Here is a 24,765-nt window from a genome sequence, read left to right as displayed (position 1 = left end):
TAAACTGCCTAGAAAATTTAAAACATATTCAACTCCTCAAAGGATCCCTTCCTCCCCCTTGGCCCACCATGAGATATACTGAATCCATTGCACCTACAACTTACCTTATATTGATGAAACCAGATGCACAAATTCAAACGTAAAAAAAAGAAAGAACACAAATGACACATTAAAATATAATAGTTTTGATAAAGCAAGCCTCTTGAATCACACTCTTAACACCCTACACTAAACTGATTGGAGAAGTGCCTGTTCCTTACAGCATACTAAAATCTGTTATGAACACAAATTTAAGGAATCATATGAAATTTTGATCAACCATCACAATCTAAACAATAATGAGGGCATAAAAATCCCAAGAATTTGGATTGCACAAAAAGGTTGGTCGATTGGTAGAGCCTCTGCTACTAATGGCTCACGAAAAAAGTTAAGCAAGTTTGAGTGTGGTTAGTAGTTGAAAGGGTTCAATCGTTCGATGTTGATGGCACACTGTCTCTCTCTCTCGATGAGTCTTTGGACTCCCTGGATGTGTCTAATAATAATGATAATCAATGTCATTCAATCCACTACAGGGTGAAGGCCTCTCCTATTGCAGGAGGGTTGGGTCTACGTTTCCCATGATGACCCAATCCATCTTGGGAGAATGTTTATTCACTCGTATCAATGAATGTATGAAGGTGGAAGACAATCACAACTTCTTTTAAGTTTTCCAGCCTTTATATCACCATCAATACTGTTTTTGTTCTGTAATTTTATCTGTAATTATGTGAGAACTCGTTGTTCTCTAGTTTCATACATCTCTTAATGATTTGTAACCAAGCATATAACAGGACTCTAGCTTTGATTTTGATGTAGGTGTTTTTTGTTTTTTTTTTCAGAGTTCAGGACAGAAGTGTTAATGGTTGACTTGACAAATAAGTGTGACTTAATCATACCATGTATACTCCAAACGATGACCTTGCTTTCCTTTTGTCATATTGCCAGGATGAAGCAATACAATTACAGATTTAGTCCACACCCCTTTCCTTCTCTCTCCTTTATTTTAGGCTTACACGGTGATCAGAATACATTTTGGAAAATTATGAAGACAACTACCGTGTTTGAGTAAAACTTCAGTTTAATATAAACCAAATCCACACTCGACATTTCGACCTTCATATCAAGGTCATCTTCTGGAGTATATACACTACATACAGAGAAAAAAGCTACACTACAATCTACATTGTTTGCTAAAGTTACTGACCAACCATTACAACGATTATTGGCCTGACCTCTGGTGAAAAAAAAAAAAACCTTTACTACATCAATGCTAGAGTCCTATTATTATTATTATTATCTATTGGTTACAAAATTACATTGGGCTGGAGGGCAACATGTTTATATATATATATAAACATGAGATTTTTATTTAATAAGGTCAAAGCACCTTATGGTAACTTGTGTTGGTAAAATATTTATAAGCTCTGTATTACTTAAAACTTAGTATTTCTTAGCCTGGCTCCCACTGATGAGACCTCAATAAAGGTCGAAACTGGTCTGGGTAGTGGCCCCCTGCCTTTAATACACAGCATCATACATCTCCTCCAGGAGATGTGCTTTGCATTAAGGGTAAATATTAAGAATAGTGATCAGAGCTTATTCTACCTTTACCACGAGTTGCCTTGGTCTTGCACTACATACAGGATCAGCTAGACTTGCAACACTTGCAGGTGCAAACTTGGCTGACTTGTCTGTTTGCTTACTTGGGAAATGGAGTAAATAAAACCAGGTTTATATTTAAAATAACTTGGTATCTTTAACATATATATATATATATATATATGCCACCACCCATCACAAAAATATGGAGTCATCAACACCCTTAAAAACAGAGTTACAACAATTTGCTCTAATCAGCAAGCTCTTAAACAAGAATTAAAAATTATTAGCAACACATTTATAAATAATGGCTATAACAAAAATACTATTAATAAAGGTCTTCATAAAACTTCATCAAAAAAGAATTTCGATTACAGTAAAACCACAGCCATCCCATACATTAAAGAGTTATTAGAAAAAATAACTGACAACAGAATCCTTGACCATTATAATCTCAATGCCACCTTTAAATCACCTACAAAATTAAAAAACATATTCAACTCCTCTAAGGATCCTCTCCTTCCACTGCCACATCCTGGAGTTTATTGCATCTACTGCACCTATAACTTACCTTATATTGGTGAAACTGGACATACAATCCCTATAATGAAAAAGAACACAAAAGTCACATTAAATATAATAATTTTGGTGAAGTAGGCCTCTCAGACTACACTCTCAACACCTTACACCAAACTGATTGGAAAAGTACCTGCTCCACCATACAAAAACCTGGTATGAAAGAAAATTTAAAGAAGCCTGCGAAATTCTGATTAACCACCCGAATATCACAATAATGATGGCATGAAAATTCCAAAGAATCTGGATGACACATATTCAGCCTACTTAATACTTAGTATCTAGCATACCTTTAGGACTTGAAGCAATCTTCATCTAGTATTGGAAACTATTCCACATCAACTGATTAAAATTTATATGTATAATCATGTTTTTAATATATATATATATATATAAACATGTTACTCTCCAGCCCAATGTAATTTTGTAACCAATAGATAATAATAATAATAGTACTCTAGCATTGATGTAGTAAAGGTTTTTTTTACCACCAGGGGTCAGGTCAATAATTGTTTGTAACGGTTGGTCAGTAACTTTGGCAAACCATGTAGACTGTAGTGTAGCTTGTTTCTCTCTGTATATAGTGTATATGCTCCAGAAGATGACCTTGATATGAAGGTCAAAACGTCACGTGTGGATTTTGGTTTATATTAACCTTCCAAACGGCCAGGACGTCTACAGACGTTCAGCTAAATCTGGATATGATTCAGCCCACCTGTGTAAAGAACCAGGATAAGAAGTGCAACTTGACCGTCCTGTCCATTAGAAGGTGTGATAAACCTTCGCGCTGAAGAGAAATGTTAATCGGATTATCTCATGTTCATAGCTACCTCTCAGTTGCCTATAACAAGAAACGCAGATCCTTGTTCTATGCTGGGTAACTGGATTTTAGTTAAATAGGATAGACTAAAAATAGAGAAATTATTTATATTTTTGTTTTCTCTTTTTATTGTACAATACAATTTTAATTTCTGGACAAAATAAAGGTCTTGCATAATTTCTTCACTTTAATATTGACTTACCTTGGAGAACCAATTTCATTTTTAATTTTTTGTGCTAATTTTTTTCTAATCGCTTTCTTGATGAAACATTTTGCTTTGTTCTTGAAGAAATTAATTCACGATAATTATTTGAAATATTCTTTTAAAAAAGGAAAAGAAAACCGGCTGCCGATGTTCCAGATTATGTTATTTTTATTTTTGTACAAAACCATCGAAATCGAATAATACTTCACAGATTTCCTTTAGGACACGCTGGAGCAACTTTGATTTATAGAGAATAACATGAAATTCTTTAATCATATCGCTAAATTTTTTCTTTATATTATATAGTAATCTATTCTTTGTACTTTCACTTTCTTGGTTCCCTGTATAATCGGTCTTTATAGAATGAAATAAACAGTTATTATTTAAATTGATATGTATATATTTTCTGCTAGTTTATATATTTTTCGCCAATTTTAATAATGTGAAATTACATATTTTCACAATAGAAATGAACTTTATTTCAACTTTGAGAGCATCACCCCCCCCCCTCCCGTTGCAACATTACCAGACACCCGTAAGCTTTTATGAAACATGGGTACAGTTTTTATTTCATTCGTGATTTTTCCATAATAATTGTTCCACATAATGTTTATATTTTTCGACACAGAAACTAAGTTTTGATTATTATAAATTTGCAAATTATAAATAAGAAAATATACATATTATTTCACTATTATTATAAATCAGGAAGTTATGTGACGTTGGCTAATAGGGGAAAAGAATATTTAAAAACATTGACATCCTACAAATGCAATATCAGAATATGCTTCGAATGTCTGCTAATCAATTAGAAAGATGGAAAAACATCATCATCATCATCAAATTCCTGCCATGTACCCTCAAGAGTTGTACAGGATATGACAGTACTACATGAAAAATTTACATCATTACTAACTTCCTATCTACAATTATCCTCCAAATCAGTCTGTTACATGTCAAGACTCCAACATTATCAGATCTTATATTTCTATCGTCTAAGGTACTTTGTACCGTATCAATCCACCTATATCTTGGTCTTCCTCTGGGTCGTTTTCCTGCCAACCTGGCAGAGAACACTTGTTTTGCTAATTTTTCCTCTCCCATTCTATTTAAGTGACCATACCATCTGAGATTAGCTCTGCTAACGCATTCCTGGATGCTGACAATGTCAATTCTTTCCTAATATCCTCGTTTTTAATATGATATTGCCATTGATGCCATCTGTTCACGCCTCTAATCTTTCTCAGGACTCTCATATCTGCGGTCTCTAGTCTTTGGTCAAGTGTTTTACTTCTGACCCAGCTCTCAGATCCATAAGTTAAAACTGGTTTGAACACTGTCTTGTATACAGCTAATTTAGTGTTCCGACTAATTTCTCTCTTATTCCATATGAATTTATTCAATTGACTTCCCACCATACCAGCTTTGCTGATTCTGTTGTCTATTTCTATATTTAATTTACCATCTTCAGTAACAATCGTACCTAAGTAGCTAAAATGTTTTACTTGTTCCACAGGTTCTCCATTCACAACACAGTTGACATTTTCAATGATTCTGCCTATTTTCATTGTCTTTGTCTTTTTATTGCTGACCTTCATACCATATCTATTACAACAGCTACTCAATTTAGTCAGAGAATCTTGCAGACTTGTAGCGGATTTATTTAGAAGTATAACATCATCCGCATAAAGCAAAGAGCTGACATTAACATCTCCAATTTTGATATCAGGTTTAATACCACTTTCCTTCATAATGTGATCCATGTAGATAATGAATAACAGAGGGGATAATGTACATCCTTGTCTCACACCAGATTTGACATTAAACCATCTTCCTGTACTTCCTTCAATTCTAACTGCTGATTTATAACTCAAATAAAGGCTAAGTATTGCTTGATATAATGCCCCATTGACACCATATAACTGCAGCGTTTTGAATAGCTTCTCTCTTGGCACCTTGTCATATGCCTTTTCCAAATCGACAAAACTTAAATACAGATCTTTGTTATATTCCCATGCTTTCTCGACTAGTTGTCGTAAAGTGAAGATCTGATCCTGACAGCCTCTATTTGGCCTGAATCCAGCTTGTTCTTCACCAAGCGTTTCTTCCACAATTTTTCTCAACCGTTTCTCAAGTATACTTTCATAGACCTTGCCAGGATCACTCAGAAGGAAAATACCTCTGTAATTCTCACATTCAGTTTTATTTCCCTTTTTATATATGGGTACTATGAGAGCTCTACTCCAATCATCGGGAATTCGTCCCTCTCCCTATGCTTTCTGAACTATGCAGTGCAGCCACTGTAAGACTTTTATACCACCATACTTCAGCATTTCTGGTCGAATATCATCTACTCCTGCTGCCTTTCCACATTTCAAGCCTTTGATGGCTTTTTCTACTTCAAGTATGGATATGTATTCCTGACTGCATGCCTGGTCAGTGTTTTTTATCACTGTGCTGTCATCACTGCTTGTTTCATTTAGCAGTTTTTCAAAGTAATTACTACATACTTCAAGGATTTCTTTTTCTCCTGTTTTCATGTCACCTTTATCATCTCTAACTCCTTTTACAGCACTCTTTCCTCCATTCCTAAGCTTCTTCAACAACCTCCAGAATATTTTCCCACCTTCTTGATATTTATTTTCTATATTCTTGCCAAAGTCCTCCCATGACTTTTGTTTAGCTAGTTTTACACACTGTTTAGCTTTCTTACATTTGTCTCTGTATTCTGTAAGAGTAAAAGCTGACTTATTTGACAGGAACTTTTGATATGCTTTCTTCTTTTCCTTCACTGCCTCTTTAACTTCCTGTGTCCACCAGGGAGTTCTGATTTTTTTATCCTTGCACACAACCTCACCACATGCCTCTCTGGCAGAATCAATCAATGTTTTCTTCAGAGTTTGCCACTGAATCTCCAAGGTTTGATTCCTGTTCTCAACCTCTTTCATTTTCTTTTCAATAATCTTTCTGTATTTTAGTCTACAGTTCACATCTGAGAGCTGCTCAACTTTTATTCGCTTTAAAACTTTCTTACATGTTATTCTTTTCAATATGAAATTAAATTTTATCCTGCTCAAGACTAAATAGTGATCACTTCCAATTTCAAATCCTCTGTACACTCTGGTGTCCTGCACCAGGGAGAAAACATCACTATCAACAATAACATAGTCAATGAGACTTTTCTTATTCCTAGCCTCTTCTCTCCATGTGAATTTGTGCACATTTTTATGTTGGAACATGGTGTTAGTAATAACCAGTCCATGTCCTGAGCAGAAATCCAACAGATATTTGCCATTATTATTAGCTTTGCTCTTTTCTCCAAATTTTCGCAAAATATTTTTTGATGTCTCACAATCATTTCCTACTCTGCTATTTAGATCCCCAACAAGGACCAACTTTTCCTTCTTCATTGTGTCAGTTGCTTTTTCTAAAGCTTCAAAAAATTCCTCCACTTCTACCTTAGTAGAACCTTCTGTGGGACCATAGGCACAAATAAGTCTCATTGTCCAGTTTCCCATTCTCATATTTGCCCACATTACTCTACTTGAGACTGACTGCCATTCAAGAAGATTAGCCTCGTATTTTGTGTTGAATACTATGGCTACTATGGCTAAATGATGGAAAAACAGAACAAGGAATTTCTGCCTGTAAAATATTCAGTTATTGCACGAGGTACTTTAGTGTGCTGCCTTCTGGGCATGTTCTTTTGATCTAGTTCCCAGTGTGTATGTGTGTGAGGGGAGTTAGTAATTTCCATTAGTCTACAACTTGTTACTGGGCAGAAAGGAATATTAGAAAGTATACCCAATATACAATTCATTTGTGAGATGGCAAGCAAGAGCAGCAGCAGCAATAGCAGTAATTTTTTTCAAGATAATTATCAAATAATTTAGAATTTCGATAATAAAAGTGAAACTGATCACTATAAATAAAAAAATAATTTCTGGCATAAATACTTCATCAGAAGAAATGTAAAATGTAATGTAAAAGAAATGTCAGTTTTACTGTGTTAGGATATCTGAACAACAGAAAACGAAACAAGACATTCTTGCTTGAGGCAATTTCGTGCGACTTCTCGGAAACTTGTGTTTCTCAAAAGAGTAATCTATGACTTTTAGCTTTTCCTCTAGTTAAGAGGATTATTGTCCGTCCAGCATTTCTAAGACGTATTTCAGAAATAGCAATCAGCAGAAATAGAAGTAGTAATATTTAGATTTTTTTAAAAAAAAAAAAAGAAACAGAAATAACACGATTGAAATTTCTTTGTGTGGTATACAGTTTTACATGCTAAAAATACAGCATAGTATTTCTAAATCTTAGAATAATTTCAGCAGACTGCTGATTTTAGATTCAAAGAAAGAGTACAGAATTCGAAGCTTCAATATACAACAATATTATTGCTTTATTTCTTTTGTCAAAATGGTAAACTGAAATAAGAGATTTTGAATATCGTCTGAATGCTTTCAAAGCTGTAGAAATTTAAAGTAGTTATGCAACTCAGTTCCAGGACAGGAAGGGGCGGGGGTTTACAGTAAAAAATTCTAAAAATGAGCACACATTTTTAATCATTCCATACAGGATATCCTTCCTATTATATTTTCAGCATATCTACAGTGGTTAATCACTGGATATTATAGTAATGTGCATCCTCCAAAAAAAAAAAAGAAGGAAAAAAAAACCCTCTGTTGCAATTTTCAGCAAAAGAAGAGTCTCTGATAAAATACCATTAGGTATAAATTTTTGATACTAAAAAAAGACACAATATCGGAAACCAAGTAATGCAGTTTATAATCATTTGTTGTTCATAAAAAAAAAAAAAAAACAATCGTTCTTGAAATTGAAATGTGACAAACAATATAAAGTTATTTTGCAAAGAAAGAAAGCAAAATGTCATATTTATTTCACTAAATGTTATTTAAAAATATAAATATTTAAACATAAGCAGACATTTGAAAATTCGCGAAAAAGAATCTATATTGTCAGTAAAGTGGTGCAAATTAACTATTACTAAAGTATATTCATTGCAAAATCCGATCTATGGTCATTTCAGGATTGATTATTTATTTTTTGGAAAGAGACACAATGAATAAATTGTTTACAAAAAAAAAAAAAAACGATCAAATATCCAAGTGCAGTGAAGAAAATTCGAAGTAATAGAGTACATGTAAAGACAAGTGACACAAAAGCTGCTTGACTACAGTTAATCCGCTAATGGCTCTCAAATCGCCGTTAAGGATTAACAGCTGAAGATGGTAAATACTTGATAAAAGATAGAATGCCGATGAAGTTTTCATCCATGAAAAAGTCTGGGGTAGTCTTTCTATTTCATCCACCTTGGCCGGTAGGAGGGTTAAACTAAAGTTTTACTAAACATGGTAGTTGTCTCCATAATTTTCCAAAATGTCTCTTTCTCTCTCTCTCAGACAAGATACTTTAAATGCCTGCATCCATTTACCTAGGAGAAATGAACGCTTTTTTTTAGTATGTTTAGAATACCAAATAGGAAGTCAGCCTGTATAAGTTTAATGAACACTCTTAATCTCAATATCAATGCTTCAAAGCACTACTTCAATTTTATCCTTAGAAAGCAAGGGAGGAAAAAGTTTCTTAGGAAGTACAACAACAAAGACTTTTTGTACAATAATAAAAGTTAAGTTATTGAAGAAACTGAAAAAGAATGTTAAGAGATTAAGCAATGAAAGTATGGTGCTGGATTATCAACATTCTAAGGCAAGAAACTATGGAAAGAATCATTTACGGTTTATGCTAAAATGACAAGATTTATTGTCTGAGATGGAAAAAATCATTGTCAAACACTATTGATTTGCATAAGTTGTCAAAATGAATTAGACTGCACTAAAGTAATAATTCTTCTATGGATCATTTGAATTTCCTGAAAGAAGGAAATCTATTTCGAGAAGAATTAGGCATCACACTTTCTACAGACTGGATTACAAGAAATGACATGACCTTGGTTTGCTAAAGGGTATGATATTAAAAAAAAAAAGCTTCTGCCAATCATAAAGCCACACTGACATTTATTTAAAAAAAAATTAGCTGGTTCAAAGTAGCACCTTATTACCACATGTGCTAATGCACATTGTACACAGGTGAAACTGCAAGTCAGTGGCAAGTCAGAATCCCAGGACTTTTACGAATATCAGAGTTTTCCTACATGGATTATACCGAATTTTGGAATATATCTGCAATAATTTTTGTCTAGTTCTGAAATTATTTCATACCCGAGATATTCTAGGCTAATTTTTAGGCAACCAAGCTTCCCATTCACTGCACCACAATGTAACTGATGTCTTGCACATCTAGCTGCAGATGAAAGACAATATTTCTTCAATTTACCTGGCTGCTAACTGCACATACATAATAAACTCATGGATCAGAGCATTCTGCATTCCTTCAAATTGAAAAAGAAGAATGAATTCATGCATAATATATATTTAATGCAGCATTGAAATTAGGCTATTAAAAAAAAAAAAAAAAAAAAAAAGTGTGCTCTTCCAATGATACAGAGAGCTGAAAAGTATGTGCTAGTACAGGAGTTGCTAACCTGTGAGCTGCATGCAGATTTGAAAATTTTTTTCAAGGTTTATGTTTTGTTTTTCAAAAGAATTGGGGGATATATTATTTATATTTTTATTTAAAAAAAAAAGTACACGCATTATAATCATTTTAAATTAGGTATATCACAAAATGTTTCTTTCTGAAAGCATGGCTGACACAAAATTGTGTTCTGCATGTGGAACTGCTTATCTGACAAATATAATCAACTGAAGACATGCATCTGGGCTTCTCTTGACATACTTCTATAAGCAAATATTTTACTAACCAGAATTTTATTAAAAATCAGTTGAGAAAGCAGATGAACAATGCAAATCTTCTATCATGTTAGAAATTATGGCAAATTCACAGAATGTTGAATTCATTTCAACAAAAGTCACATTAAAAAAAGATCATAATAATTAATTTTTAAAAATAATTTTTTAAATTTAATTTTACCGTGTGATAGCCGAAATTGATATGTTGTATAACTGACAATGCATAATTTAAAGATTGTGTATTGGTTAATTTCTGTTGTACTCCTTTGTATATTCACTGATTCAAACAAAATGGTGATGAGAGTGAAAAGCTGGTATCTAAACTTTTCACTCTCAAAAAAAAAAACTGGTGCAAAAGATGAATAATGTGAGTAGCGTGGATTTTTTGAAAATAGTATGGTGATACACATGCAATGATGTGTATACATGGGGAGACAATCAGGATGTGGAGACGACGAATAAGAGAAATGAGAAAGTATGGGTACGTAGGAATTGACATACTCAAGGATTATGACGATTGTGTGACTTATTTTCTTGACTACTTATATTAGAAACTATAACTCATTTCAGGAATGTTAGTCAAGTGAGTAATATTTATTATCCAATTACTTTCACCGATTTTTTGCTATCGGCATCTTCAGGGATACAATTGGTAAGTGATATGAAAGTAACAGACTAAGTTTCTGGGATATATGATGTGACGAGTTGAAATAGAGGTAACGTCCAGTATTCGTAAGTTTTCTATACACAGACAAGTTGATACTTCATGACTTATTTTTCACGGTATTAACAACACCACAAACACTTTTAACAACAAAGATGTTTTATTAATGCTTATATTTCGCTGATTTTCAACTCAGCATCATCAGAGCACAACACACTTGTAAATGCGACAGTGAGTGAGTGAAACAATATAATTGCAAAAGACAAAAGATCTAAAGTCCTATTTTTTGGCACCCTCTAACAAAAAAAGCAGTTATCCAGGAGTTTTTCTTAGGATAACCGTCTCCCAAATTTTTGTGAAGGTTAGGAGAATTCTTCAAAGCCATTGCTGACTCAAAAAATAATCTTTCAGATCTATAACGACTCCTAAATAGCACATTCGTTTTCCTCCATCTAATCCTGTGTGAAGGAGTGTCCAAAGCATGGTCTGCCAGTCCCAACTTGCCATAGTAATAGCAGCGAATGTATCTTTCATGTTCTTCCAGGGGGATGTTCACTGATCTTCCTGTTTGCCCATAATAGGCCAAGTCACAGTCACACAGAACTTCATACACTCCTGGGTGTGCTAAAGGGTGAAGTTTATCCTTAGGCGAGCAGATCAGAGTTGCCAGCTTGACACGAGGTTTGAAAGCGGGGCGAAGGCCATGTTTCAACAATACTTTGGCTATCTTTTCTGATGTACCTCTGATATAGGGAATAGAAATGGTGATGTTGTATTCTTGTGTATTAGGGGAGGGCAGAGTAATGGGCCTATGTAGTATTTTATCTATTTTGTAGGGATTGTGGCCATTGGCTAAGAACGTATGGCGCAGGTATTGGAGTTCAGCGGTTAGAGCTGTATCGTTAGAACAAATGGCCCTGGCTCTGTGTGTAAGTGTTTTTAAAATACTGTACTGTTGAACTGGATGATGATGTGATTGTTTATGTAGGTATCTTCCTGTGTGTGTGTGTGTGTGTGTGTAGGCTTTCTGTAAACAGAAAAAGATAGTGATCCATCTGAAAGGTGGGCGACTAGTGTGTCAAGAAAAGGTAAACAGTTATTTGATTCTTTTTCTACTGTGAAGTGAATTTTGGGGTGTTGGCTGTTTAGGTAGGTGACAAAAGCATCCAAAGTGTCTTGTCCATGAGGCCAGATGGCAAACACATCATCTACATAGCATAACCACACATGTGGCTTGTATGTAGCTGTGGTAAGTACTTTATTTTCAAAGTGTTCCATGTAAAAATTTGCTAATGGGGGAGAGAGGGGGGGAACCCATAGCAGTACCATTAATCTTTAGAATTCCCCCCCCCCATGTAAAGTAACCTGCATTCATGGTAAATTGAAATAATTCAAAAATATCTGGGGGAAATTTAGACTTGATTAAATCAAGAGTGTCTATAAGTGGTACATTGGTAAATAAGAAGATGACATCGAAACTAACCATTATGTCTGAATCTTTTAGGATTAATTTTTAACCAGTGTTTTGAAATGTTATCAATTGTATCCCTGAAGATGCCGATTAGCAAAAAATTGGTGAAACTAGTTGGATAATAAAAAAATAAATAAATAAAAGAGAGAGAGAGAGAGAGAACAGCAGATCATGAGTACAGGTACAGAGACAAGCAAGACTAAACAGTAAGAAACTATGCAAGACTGACAGTGAGAATTAGAATGTCACTGAGGGGTAAGATAGTGTGTAAGGCTAAAAGCAAGAAAGATAGGCCAACCATTGGTAAGCGAGTGGACATGACAGCAGCAAGAAACAGCGTATCTGAGAAGTGGATACGCTGTTTCTTGCTGCTGGAAGAAACAGCGTATCTGAGAAGTGGAATCAGTGGGACTTGTTACAGAACCAAAAATGCACTATTATGTTTGTTTATCACATTCATTTGTCCAAAAATGTCAAAATAAGTGAGACATGGTTGGATGAAGATGGCACCCTAACAAGAATAGAGATGGTGTTGTGTCGACTCTCCTATGTTTTGGGCCCTCTTTTATCTTTTATATGTATATATCACTCTATTCTATCTTTCTCTCAATAATTCCTATGTATTCTTTTCTTATTTCTTGTTTAATACCATTTACTTTAAACTTCTATCTCACATAACTCAACTCAGGCCGAATCCCTGACAAGAATTAAGCTGTTGGTTTGTGAGACAAAGAAAATGCAAATGGCGGATGCCTATTTCTTTGTCTCAGCACTGGTTCTAACTCCTTATTCAAATTCAGAGAAATTTATTTATTTTCGCTGTGCCACCCTGAATCCTAGATTACATTAAACTTGTATGACCAAGGAGTTAGAATGCAGTCAGCATTCACTCTTATCAACTATATTTTTCCAACTTGCAGTCATGATCCAATATTATCTATTCTCCCGCCTTTTGAGGTTCGCTAAATTTTATGAGCAAGTGCAATAGGTTCTAAGTTCAGACAATACAACATTTATATCTAAACAAAACATTTTAATTTCAAGAAAAATACATATAATACACGTTATAACACTGAGTCAATCGAACAATCAAAGCTAGGTAGAGAATTAGCACTCACATATACAATTACTTTATCCTTTCTATAAATCTCAATCTGAGAAACATATTTAATAACATTTAATACACTTGGTCTCGTTGTGCTACTCTAGTTAATCAATTCCATTCTCAATATGAATCAAATTCTATTCTCATTTTTCTCTGACAATCCTATTCAATATATATATAACAGACTCAATTAAGAACTCTAGTAAATCTCTCTCTCAAGGTTAATTCATGAAACAACTTTCTGTATCTCTTTCAATTTTAGCAGTAATTTCTAGATTCTATCTGCCACATAAACTTTATGCACAATATTCTGTTTCACTCTCAATCTATCATTTTACTCTCCTAAGAGTCTCTCGTAGCACATACAATAAAATCTACCTAATCATTTCCACTAGATAGAAGATATAAAATTTTTCACCTTACCAATTGCTGGTATGTTACTTTGGCAACTTCCTTATCTCGTCAGATATCTGCCTTCTACGACTACTTTACTTCACGCATTCTCAGAAGTTCACTGCGGATTCCCTCTATACTTCATAGTTGGATTTTTCTGTAGTCTTCCACAAATATAGTCTGCTGGGCTAGTTTCCGACTGGCAGGCTTCCTGGTCATTCGTCCGATATCTTCTTGAACAAAGGAAAACCACGTGGAGGACACCAGCCGGACCTACGAGGGCACAGGAACACAGCAGCATGAAAACGTCTAAAAGGGCCTTATCTCCAGCGTTACATGCACTTTTAAGCGTCGCACCACTCCTTTCTCTTTCGTCATCAACATCTACGTCATCTTTCTTCACATCACACACCACTTAGCACCGCACGCGGAATCCTCTCGTAACTTACGGAGTGTAGCGGTGGAAGGGGGGAAGGCACCGTGCTTACTAACGGATATGCCTGTACACAGTATTAAGTGTTTCCGAAGTCGGCCATTTTGCATTTTTGAATATTATTTCTCTCCCAGCAATTGTCAGGTACTTACATAGTATTTGAGACTAAGCAGCCATACATAATAAAATTTCACAATACAATATAATATAAAAGACATAAAACTAAATTAAGATTGCTATACAAGTGCTTATTCATTTCTGAAAAAAATCATTATTTTCTCCAAGAGAGTGAGAACTATGTTAAGTCTGAGTGAAACATAATTTTCTTTAATATTTTGTTTCACTCTGACTTAACAATGGACAGATATGATGTTTTCTGTGAAGATAGACAAGGCAGTAAGGGAGGACGAATGAGTTTATGGTAGCAGAGGGGAGCTTACGTCTATTTAAGGTGAGCATGCAAAGGACAAATAGTGGGGGTGGTTTTGAGAAGTATGGTGTGAGGCATTGGTGGATGGGACAAAACATTTAGGTGGGTATTACTAAAGACTGGTAATGTGGAGAACAGTGAAAAGAAAATATATAGGCAAATAAGAAAAGGGTGATCATCATGGATGATTATAATTAAGGAATAGAGACTGGAATGAAGAAATCTCATCAGAGGATGTTATTACAAATGGAGTGCAAAATCTTTCTCCAATTAGTATGAGTGACCATTAAGTAATAATCTGGGTTGTGGCCAACCAGAGGATGTTATTACAAATGGAGTGCAAAATCTTTCTCCAATTAGTATGAGTGACCATTAAGTAATAATCTGGGTTGTGGCCAACCATATGTAGAACTATAAGGCTAGTGATTATGAAAAACTCAGGGGACAGTTTGCAGCAATATCATGGAATGAAGAATTAGATGGAAAAGTTACCAATGCTGCTTGGGCCCTACTCAAGAACTATCTGGCAGAGGTAACATCTGAATGTGTTCTAAGTATTAGGCAGTTAAATGAGATATTGGTGAAACTGATAAATGCAGGTATGAGGCATGCAATATGGAAGGAGAAATTATTGAAGTAGCACAAGATGGGTGGTAATAATAAGATGCATGAAAAGTCCAATGAGCAGGTGAAGTAGGCAATTCACTTTGTAATAGCAGCAAAAGTGCAGTATGAGCAGCAGTTAGCTAATGAGGGGAAAAAAAAAACTCAGAGTTCTATTCATATGGCTAGTAGAAGAAAAATTATTATGGAAGAATGATACTGGTTGGTGAAAATGGTAGAATGATAACCACTACAGATATAGTTGAAATATTAAATGAGCAATTCATAATGGTATTTTTCCTTGTGATTGTGACATTCTGCATGATGTCACAATCATGAAGAAGGATGCACAGTGAGAAAGGTGGAGGAGTAATGGTAAATAGGCATGAGGTACAGTAACAAACAAATTAATCCAAACACTCACATTTAAAAAAAAAAAAAATTCATTTCACAAGAAAATAAGTACAAATTAAACTCAAACTTTATCTAATAATTTATATGTGCTCCTCTGTTCCTAATAAGTTGATTAATTTGCTTAGGCATGGACTCTACAACATAGAACACATTTTGCTTATTTCTGCATCTCGAAACAATACTTTTATAATGGATTGTATTAAGTTATCCTTTGTATCACAATTTAATTTTCCAAGACTCGTTTTCACTATGGCATACAAATTTTCTATCGAGTTAATGTCAGGAGCGTGACCTGGCCACTGAAGCCATTGGATGTTATGATTTTTGAGGAACTCTTTTTTTTTTTTTAAGGTGTGGCATGGAGCAAGGTCCTGTTAGCAGATGAGTTTGTCTTTCTGGATCCATGGGACCACTCTTTTCACCAATATTTTTATGTATTGGTAAATATTCATCATACTGTCAGCAGGCACAAGTGATCCTGGACAGTCATGTGTAAACCACCCCAGAACATCTTTTTAGCTGGGTATTTAGGAGCTGAAGGTGGGCAGGAGAAGTCTTCTCAGCCACTGATTTGCAAACATAGGGTACTCTCTCTCCTTGGACAAAGAAATGGCTCTCAACTGAGAACATGACCTTCCACTTCTCAACAGTCCAATCTCTGCACACTTTTGCCAACTGGAGTCTCTTTTTCTGCATAGCCTTCATCAACAGTTATTTCTTTTTTGGCCTGTGGAGAGTCTCCCTGCTTCCAACAGTCTTTGATGGACTGTATGTCAAAAACATTAATCTCACTAGCTGCCAAGTCTCTATTTAAGTCTACAGCAGATAATTTTGGATTCATTTTTCCTTTTCTAATTAGTAAATGATCTTGAGTAGGTGTAGTTTTCTTTCTTTGCCACAATAAAAGGTACTTATCTCCTTTTTAAAATCACATTAGCAGTACCCAAACCAACAGCACACTCATTGGCAATTTGTCTTTGAATCATGAATGTGTGTGGTGAGAAAGATTACATATTTTTGAAGGCTTTTTTTTTGGAGATGTATCCACTTTATAGAGACACAAAAGTTGACACTATGAATGTCAACTTGTTTACACTATTAAAAAAGCACAACTCTTAATAAACACAGTAGAGACAGTTAAAACAAAAAATACAGTCAAAAACCAAAATAGTGAACTAAAACCAAAACTGAATTATTGTGAACTAAAACAAAACCAAAACCAACAACTTAACGAAAATTCAGTTGTGCGGATTAATTTGTTCACTATTCTACATGAACAAATAAGTAAACTTGATGTTAATAAGGATACAGAGTTTAATTATACATCATTATGTGTTTTGAGGAATGTTTTCCAGGGAGTTTACAACAACTATGACATACCTTTCTAATAGTCTTACACTGGCCAAGTTCCAAAGGAGTAGAAGGATAGCAAAATTGTTCTGCTTCAATGTTGTACTTTGAATTATAGGCTAATTTCATGTAAGAGAAGTTATTGAGGACAGGACTAAGATTCTGAATTGAGTCACATAACATAATGGTAATTAAACTGGAACATATGAGAATAGATAGTAATTAGCATGCTGAATTTGAGACTGGATGTCATATAAGTAGTATATAGAGAAGCAATACCCAAAAGAAGGATGTTCCAGGGATCTGTTTTGAGGCCACTGCCATTTAACTTTTAAATTAATTAATGATACTGGGAAAGGTTTGAATGGTGATAAATGTTTGCAGATGATAGAAAGTTAGAAGCAACTATGAGAAGAAGAGCAGATGTTATGACTCTGCAAGGGAGCTAAAGACTGGTGAAGGGACAATTGAGTGGGGTGAAGTTTAATGTTCCATACTGTAAGGTTTTAAAACTTGGTAAGTAAAGATGAGATGCAGAATATAAAACTGGTACAGATATCTTAGAAGCAGCTTAGGAGATGAGGAATGGGGATGATGATGGATGAAGTCCTAAAACGTTGGGAAATGCATTGCTAAAACTGTGAGGATAGCATAGCAGATAATGGCAGTAATGTGGAGGACACTGAACTGTATAAGTAAAGATGTTATGGTTCCTTTAGGCTTTGATCAGATTACATAAATTGATGAGCTAAACAGAGAACTAAAAAACAGATACATTGATATAGCAGCAATAACTGAGACAAGAAAGAAAAAGAAGGGATCTCAAATTCTGGAAGATTATGTCATGATCTTCTCTGGAGTTCAAGAAGACAAATTGGCTTCATCTGGGGTTGCAATTTGGATTAATAAGAAATGGAAAAACAAAATTTTAGATTATACTTGGGTATCAGACAGAATAATCAAAGTTAGAATGAAAATTATGAATCAAACATTCAATATTTTTGGAATTTATGCACCAGTAGATGGAAAAGAGGAAGAGACAGAAGAATTTTATGGAAAACTTCAGGAATGTATTGATGAAACAAATAAAAATGAAGCAACAATCTTGATGGGAGATTTCAACGCTAGAGTGGTAAGTAACCCAATAACAGGATGCACTGGATCAGAGGGAGAATCAGTAACAATGGAATTTTATTAAGAGACTTCTACATATTTAACAATCTAAAAGTCAACAATACTTTCTTCAGGCATAAAAATATACCTAAGTACATATGGGAAGCAAGAGGAACAAAATCAACAGTAGATTACATTATTATTAACAACACACTAAATAATAATATCGTGGATATAAGAGTTTTTAGAGGGAGCAAAATTGATAGCAATCACATGTTAGTTGAAAGCAGATTTGAATTCATAAAAAGAACCACATACTTCAAAAGAAAAAAAAAAAAGACAACGACCCAACATCTAATAAACAGTTTAAAATTCACCTCCTACAACAGGAGAGTATTAGAAACTTATATAAAAGCAGAATAAGAGATAAAAGATAACCATCCACAAACAATATTGAAACTGACTGGAAAAATATAAAGGAAACCATACTAAAAGCAGCAGAAGAAAGCTTGAGATACAAATCAAGGAAAAACAAAAAATGGCTCAGAACTTAGAATGATGACAAGAAATCTATCTGCAAAGTAAAAACACTGCTGACTACATAAAATATAAGAAATTATAGGATGAAGTCAGAAAGCTTTCCAGAAGTATATGCAGAGAAGAATGGAGTAAATATATGAAATCATTAGAGCAGAATATCACTGGACCACAAAGAACAGGTTTTAAAATTTTCAGGCAACTACAAACAGCAGAAAATGATTAATTAAGAAATAATCTAATTTCAAAAGAGGATTGGATAGAACACTATAAAATATTGTGGAATGAAAAACAAGAAATACCAAATAATGACAAAACACACAAAATTGAAGATATCAATATACAGGAATGTACAGAAGAAATAATAATGGAAGAATTAGAAAAATAATTAAAAAACTCAAGAAATAGAAAAAGCCTGGCATGGATGGAATATGCATTGAGCTCTTTAAGTATGCAGACAATAGCTTAAAAGAAAACCTACTTAAACTCTTCAATGATATCTGGAAATATCAAAAGATTCCAAGGACAAATGAGGCTTTAGAAGAGGATGCACAGATGCCTCTTTCACAATGCATCAGATCATAGAAAAAAGAAAAGAATTTAACCTGCCCACTTTTCTTCTATTTATTGACTACGAAAAGGCATATGATAACTTGAACAGAAATCTACTCTGGAAAATATTATAAGATGATAAAATACCTCATAAATTAATTAAAGCAATAAAAAATTGCATCAAATTTGCAGATGGAACATTATCAGAACCTATAACTATAAATAAAGGAGTAAGACAAGGTTGTGGCTTATCCCCAATCCTATTCAACATTTATGTAAACAGAATCCTAAAAGAATGGAAAACAACTGTCAAAGATGGAATTAAACTAACAAATAATAAACAGCTAAATACAATACTTTATGCAGATGATCAAGTACTAATTTCAAATTGAGAAGATAAACTCCAAATTGCAACTAACCATCTAAATGAAATAGCTCAAAATGAAATTAAACTGAAAATCTCTGAAACAAAAACTATGGCAATGTGTGGAAACATCATTCAAAATGTCAAAATTATGCTTAACAATAAAATAACAGAACAAGTTTCAAAATTCAAATACTTAGGAAATATAATCTCACAATACAATACTGATTCACAATTGGAAGCAAAACTACAAATTTACAATAGAATGAATGGCATAATTAAAAGAAATTTTGGAAAACAAATGACTAAAGAAATTCAATTAAGATTACATAATATGACCTCTAAACCATCTCGCAAATTTGGAAGTGAAACCTGGATTCTAAAACAAAGATACAGACAAAAATTGGAAGTAGCACAAATGAAGTTTCTAAGACCTCTCCTGGGACTCATTAGATTAGATAAAAAGAAAAACACAGAATTAAGAGAACAATTAGATACAAAGAACATTGTACAAGAAATATAATAGAAGAATATCAGCAAAATTGTCTACACCACATAGAAAGGATGGATAACAATAGGATTCCCAAACTAGCATATAAATATAAACCTACAGGAAGAAGAGACTGGGGATGTCCAAGACTAAGATGGAAAAACCAACTTCTTCTGCAGAACAGGACATAAAAAGCCTATATCTGAATTGCTCAGATGACGATGACATTAAGATTACTGTAAACAGATCTGGTACCTAGTTTTCAAAAGAATGAAGGGTCCAGAGTCAATTAACTTAGGTGGTGGTTTCCAGTCTTTGGAATGTTAGACTATGAAGCTGAGATGCTCAAATGATTGCTGCAATACTGAGACAGACAAGATCAGGGCTAAGAGGATGACGGTTCATTACATAAAGCCCAGATCAGACCACATCAAGATAATTTTGCTATCATCTGGTCAATGAGATTTGAACCAAATGTGGAATGTACAGAGGCAGATAACAAATATGATGTAGAACACTGGTTACAACGATAGCGAAAGCATGTAATTTGCCCAGTCTGATAAAAACAAGACCCCTTTTGTCTCCTGAGAAAATCTCTCTTTTGGTGGAAAGCAGCCATCAGTGGAAGTTAGAAGGGAAGTAATCAATAAGAGGATAAGAAGTGTTTTGCATGCAGAGTGGTAGCATGGAATTCACTGTGTGAAAGAATGAGTTTAGAGTGTAGTATGAGAGACTGTGTTGTCTAAGAAAGATCGACAATGATGAGTCATGAAACTCTACAGAGATCAGGAATAATAAAACTGATTTTTCATACAGCAATGAATGAAATGACAAAAAAAAATATTTTCTTCTGTTATTCAATAAGTAAAGGATATGAAAAGTAAATGATATGTGTATGCACCTGCATGAACACACATTCACAAATACTATTAAAATGTCAGTGATATCAATTAATGTAAAATCTGAATTAAATAGGATTGATTATAATAACTAAATGATTCATATCGATATTATCTCCCAATATGATGGCTCACTAAATATATATAATGCCTAAGTAAAATGATACAAAACATTTTTTTAATAGCAATGCTAAAAAGTGTTTACAATAAAACTTCGCACTAATGTATAACAGTGACCGATGATGATAATAATAACAATCAAATCATTCACAATACCTCAGCACTTTTCACCTCTTTAAAATGTGGGACTTCAGTATGAATTCTCACCTTCTGAAAAGTATGAAACAATTTTGAAATGAAATTCCAAAGTTAATGTTTCATATATAACTTATATACAACCAAATTATTTATTTAATAATAAATCACCATATTAAGAAGGTATAGTCTTCATTAATTCAAGGTAGCATTCAAATAAAATTTAACCAAGGATATGAAAGTTATTAGGTAAGAAATAAATGATAAATTAAAGATGCCAAGAAATTATATTCTTGATTTAATCCTTCATCCAAGCGTAAGCAAACAAAGTTAGCACATGAAATATCTTCAGTACTGGACTACCTATATATCCAAGCTAATGACTTCACATCAACTGACACAACAACAGAACTTGGCAATAATGTATAACAGTGACTGATGATGATGATTCTTGTATATAGGCTTATAAGTTGGTAGCACGACTATTAAATTATTTAAGGAATTTACAATGTATACTGGAATATCAATTAAAACAAACTTTAATAAATACTTCCTATATTTTGGCAATGTCACATTACTATCTTCATGGGAACATGCAACTATGACACGTGCACACAGGCATTACAAAAAGCAAATGAAGCAGAAGAGAGAAAACTACTGTTGTTCCTAGAGTCCAAAAGGTGCCCCCCTAGCAGGCTATATTGGGTTGTCTTGGCTGATGGGCTGAAGTTCTCAAGAAGCAAGATTCCCAAATTTGTTGAGATTTGGAAAAATTTTTTAGAGCTCAGGCTGATTCCATGAACAATCTTTCCTATTTAAATTTGCTGCAGTGTATTAACATGGCTTTCTTCCAAAGTATTCTGTGGCTGGTTATCCAGAGCATGATCTGCAAGCCCAGAGTGGCTGTACTGGTGAAACCAGATGTAGTCTTTGTGTTCCAAAATCCTGACATTTGCTGTTCTGCCTGTTTGGCCAAAGTAGGACTGTTTACAGCTGCAAGAGACCTGTTATACCCCAGGTAGGTCTAGGGGAAGTGGTTGGTCTTTGGTGGAGCGAATAAGGGATGCCAATTTTTTATATGGTTTGTAACAAGAAGTCAGGTCATATTTTTTTAAGATTTTGGTTAACTTTTCAGAGGTACCCCGGATAAAGAGAATGGTGATGGATTTTGTGTAATCTTTGTTATGAAGGGAGGGAGAGGCGTTGTGGTTAACAGGTTTTAATATTTTTTGGATTTTTTTGGGGTTGTAGCCATTGGCTAAGAAAGTGTTAAGGATGTGGTTTAATTCAGTGGTTAGGGCATTGTCATCTGAACAGATTAATTTTACCCTATTATGTAGTGTTGTGTCCCATTCTTGTTTATTTATATATTTCCCTTATACTTTACTTTCCTTTATATATCTTATCCCTTTTCTTTGCGTATCGTCACCTCCATACTATAAATCTAAACTATTGCTCCTCTTATTATCCTAAATCATTTATTTCTTAAAGCTTTGCCATTTAGGATATTTAGTTTATAAAGAAATTTAAAACATGAAGCATATTCCTAAATAAGTCTAGAAGTGAAATAATCATGCAGTCATAACTTTGATCTCGTAACTTAACTTTTTCTTCCCCCCCCTGCACCTAGGTTCATATGTTATAACAAGCGGTGCATTGAATGGCAATCTCAAACAACTGAATATTTGATAAGCAAAAGTTCATTAAACTCATAAATACAATACAATACATTAAATTCTAAAAACTCCAATTCAATACTAAATTAATACAATGTTAATAAGTCTAGCAAAATAAAAAAATGAAAAATTTACACTAGCACGTGGGATAAACTGTTATGTTACAAAGGACTCTACACACAAGCTTTCCCGTCAATGATTAAGTTGTCTTAAATCCTTCAACCGTTAAGTACAATAATATGATATAATAACTCAATTAGACACAACTGGATTACACACATTAATTTACAAGAGTTATGTAGGCTTAGCAATTCCTTTGCTACAATGAACGCCACATTCAATTCTCTTGACCTTTCTCAGTTAAGGGTAAATTACATATACTATTATCAATACACACTATCGCTCGCTCAGCAATGGTGATAAATTAGTTCCCTCTTTCTCTATACTATTAAGTGAGCTAAAGTCCTAGTTCAACTCTCATTCAAGTCCTTCAATTGCTTAGTAATACGAATTACAACAACAGCCATATTAAATTAACAGAATTAACATAAAATCTTTCACAATACCGTTTGATGAAGCTCTTCTACTAGACGTTACTTGTCTGCGATTCCTGAAAAAAAACTCCTTCTATAGTGGGACATATTTGGGGTACTTGGGATCATGAGAGCTATCTCAGTTGCAGCATATCAGGCTTCTTCTAAGGAAACACGATCTATCTGCTGTTCTGCAGTCATCAGATTCGCCATGAGGATATCCACAATTTCTATTGATAGTCCTTCCATTAGAACAGGGTTAGCTTAGTATGCAGTAAATACCTTACTTCCCGACCATGTGGCGTCCTTTGTTCTTGATGGTAGGAAAACTGGACCTAAATCCCACTTACAAATATTCCATGTTGAGGTGGACGGAGGGGACTCCTGACCATCACTCAGGAAACTGCATAAGGTAACCTCCAAACGAAAACTGGCAAACGACCTCGTGTGTGTGTGTGGGGTTCCTAACTCTTTTATATTATGACCCTACCAGCACCTCATGCAACTAAATTTTTCCCCCGGCATTAGAATACGTTTATTGTAACCTGTTAGGGTGGCGTTTCCCTGCTGAACTTTCCATCTTTGGTAGGCCGTGTGCACAAGACCGACTCGCGGCAGTGTTTAAATCGGGAACCTTGACCTTGGACTTTATTTCGGTTCTAGGTAACCCTATGAATCAGCTTTATCAAACTCTATCAGCTCACCTATTTTTTCTAAGAATTAGCATAACTTACAATCTCTTGTTTCAAGTGTATAACAAGCAAGCCTTTTACATGAAAAATTCTTATAACTAAATACTGTAAATTAATTATCTCATTTTTCTAATATTACTCAATCAATGTTCTTATACGAGTTAACAATTATTCTTTTCAATATATTTATTTCATTTTATACTTAGATGCAAGCACGATTTTCTTATTAAGGTTTCTACTTGTTAAATTGTGATCAAGTAAATTCTCTTATGAAGTTTACAAAGATAACAAATTTAACAATAGTGTTTTTATAACCCCATATTGTTGTGAGGAGAGAGGGGGGGGGATTGCTGATGAATGTATCTGCCTGTATGGGTGGGTTTTCTGTAAACTAGAGAAAACCAAGGATTCGTCAGGCTTGCAAGTGATTAGAGTGTCTAGGAAAGGGAGACTGTTGTTTTCCTCTTTTTCCAAGATTAACTGGATTCTGGAGGTGTTGGTTGTTTAAGTGTGTTAAGGAGGGTTATGTATCTGAGCCATGTTGCCAAATAGCGAACACATCATCAACGTAGTGAAGCCAAACAATGGCTTTTTGTGGGGCAGAGTTTAAGGCTTTCTCTTCAAAAGTCTCCATAAAGAAGTTGGAAAGAGGTGGGGAGAGTGGTGAACCCATGGCTGTCCCCTCTTATCTGTTTGTAGAATTTTTCTTGCCAAACAAA

General features: G+C 34.3%; 1 protein-coding gene across 3 annotated transcripts in view; it reads right to left on the bottom strand.

Moving 5' to 3' along the window:
- Nucleotides 1–24,765, bottom strand: part of Epg5 (ectopic P-granules autophagy protein 5) — a 923,436-nt gene that overhangs the window by 877,228 nt on the left and 21,443 nt on the right. For 2 of the 3 annotated variants that reach the window (XM_090395201.1, XM_090395199.1), the window contains exon 2: nt 21,167–21,220. In XM_090395201.1, coding sequence (XP_090251327.1) covers nt 21,167–21,220 — 54 coding nt within the window. The remainder of the gene's footprint in view (nt 1–21,166; nt 21,221–24,765) is intronic. The other variant, XM_090395200.1, reaches the window with a different exon arrangement.

Source organism: Typopeltis vanoorti, chromosome 7 (assembly GCF_054136105.1).
Source record: "Typopeltis vanoorti isolate ZY-2024b chromosome 7, IOZ_Tvanoo_1.0, whole genome shotgun sequence".
In the NCBI taxonomy this organism is placed as follows: Eukaryota; Metazoa; Arthropoda; class Arachnida; order Uropygi; family Thelyphonidae; genus Typopeltis; species Typopeltis vanoorti.
The sequence above is the reverse complement of the archived record's forward strand: the minus strand, read 5'-3'. Positions and strand labels throughout refer to the sequence as shown.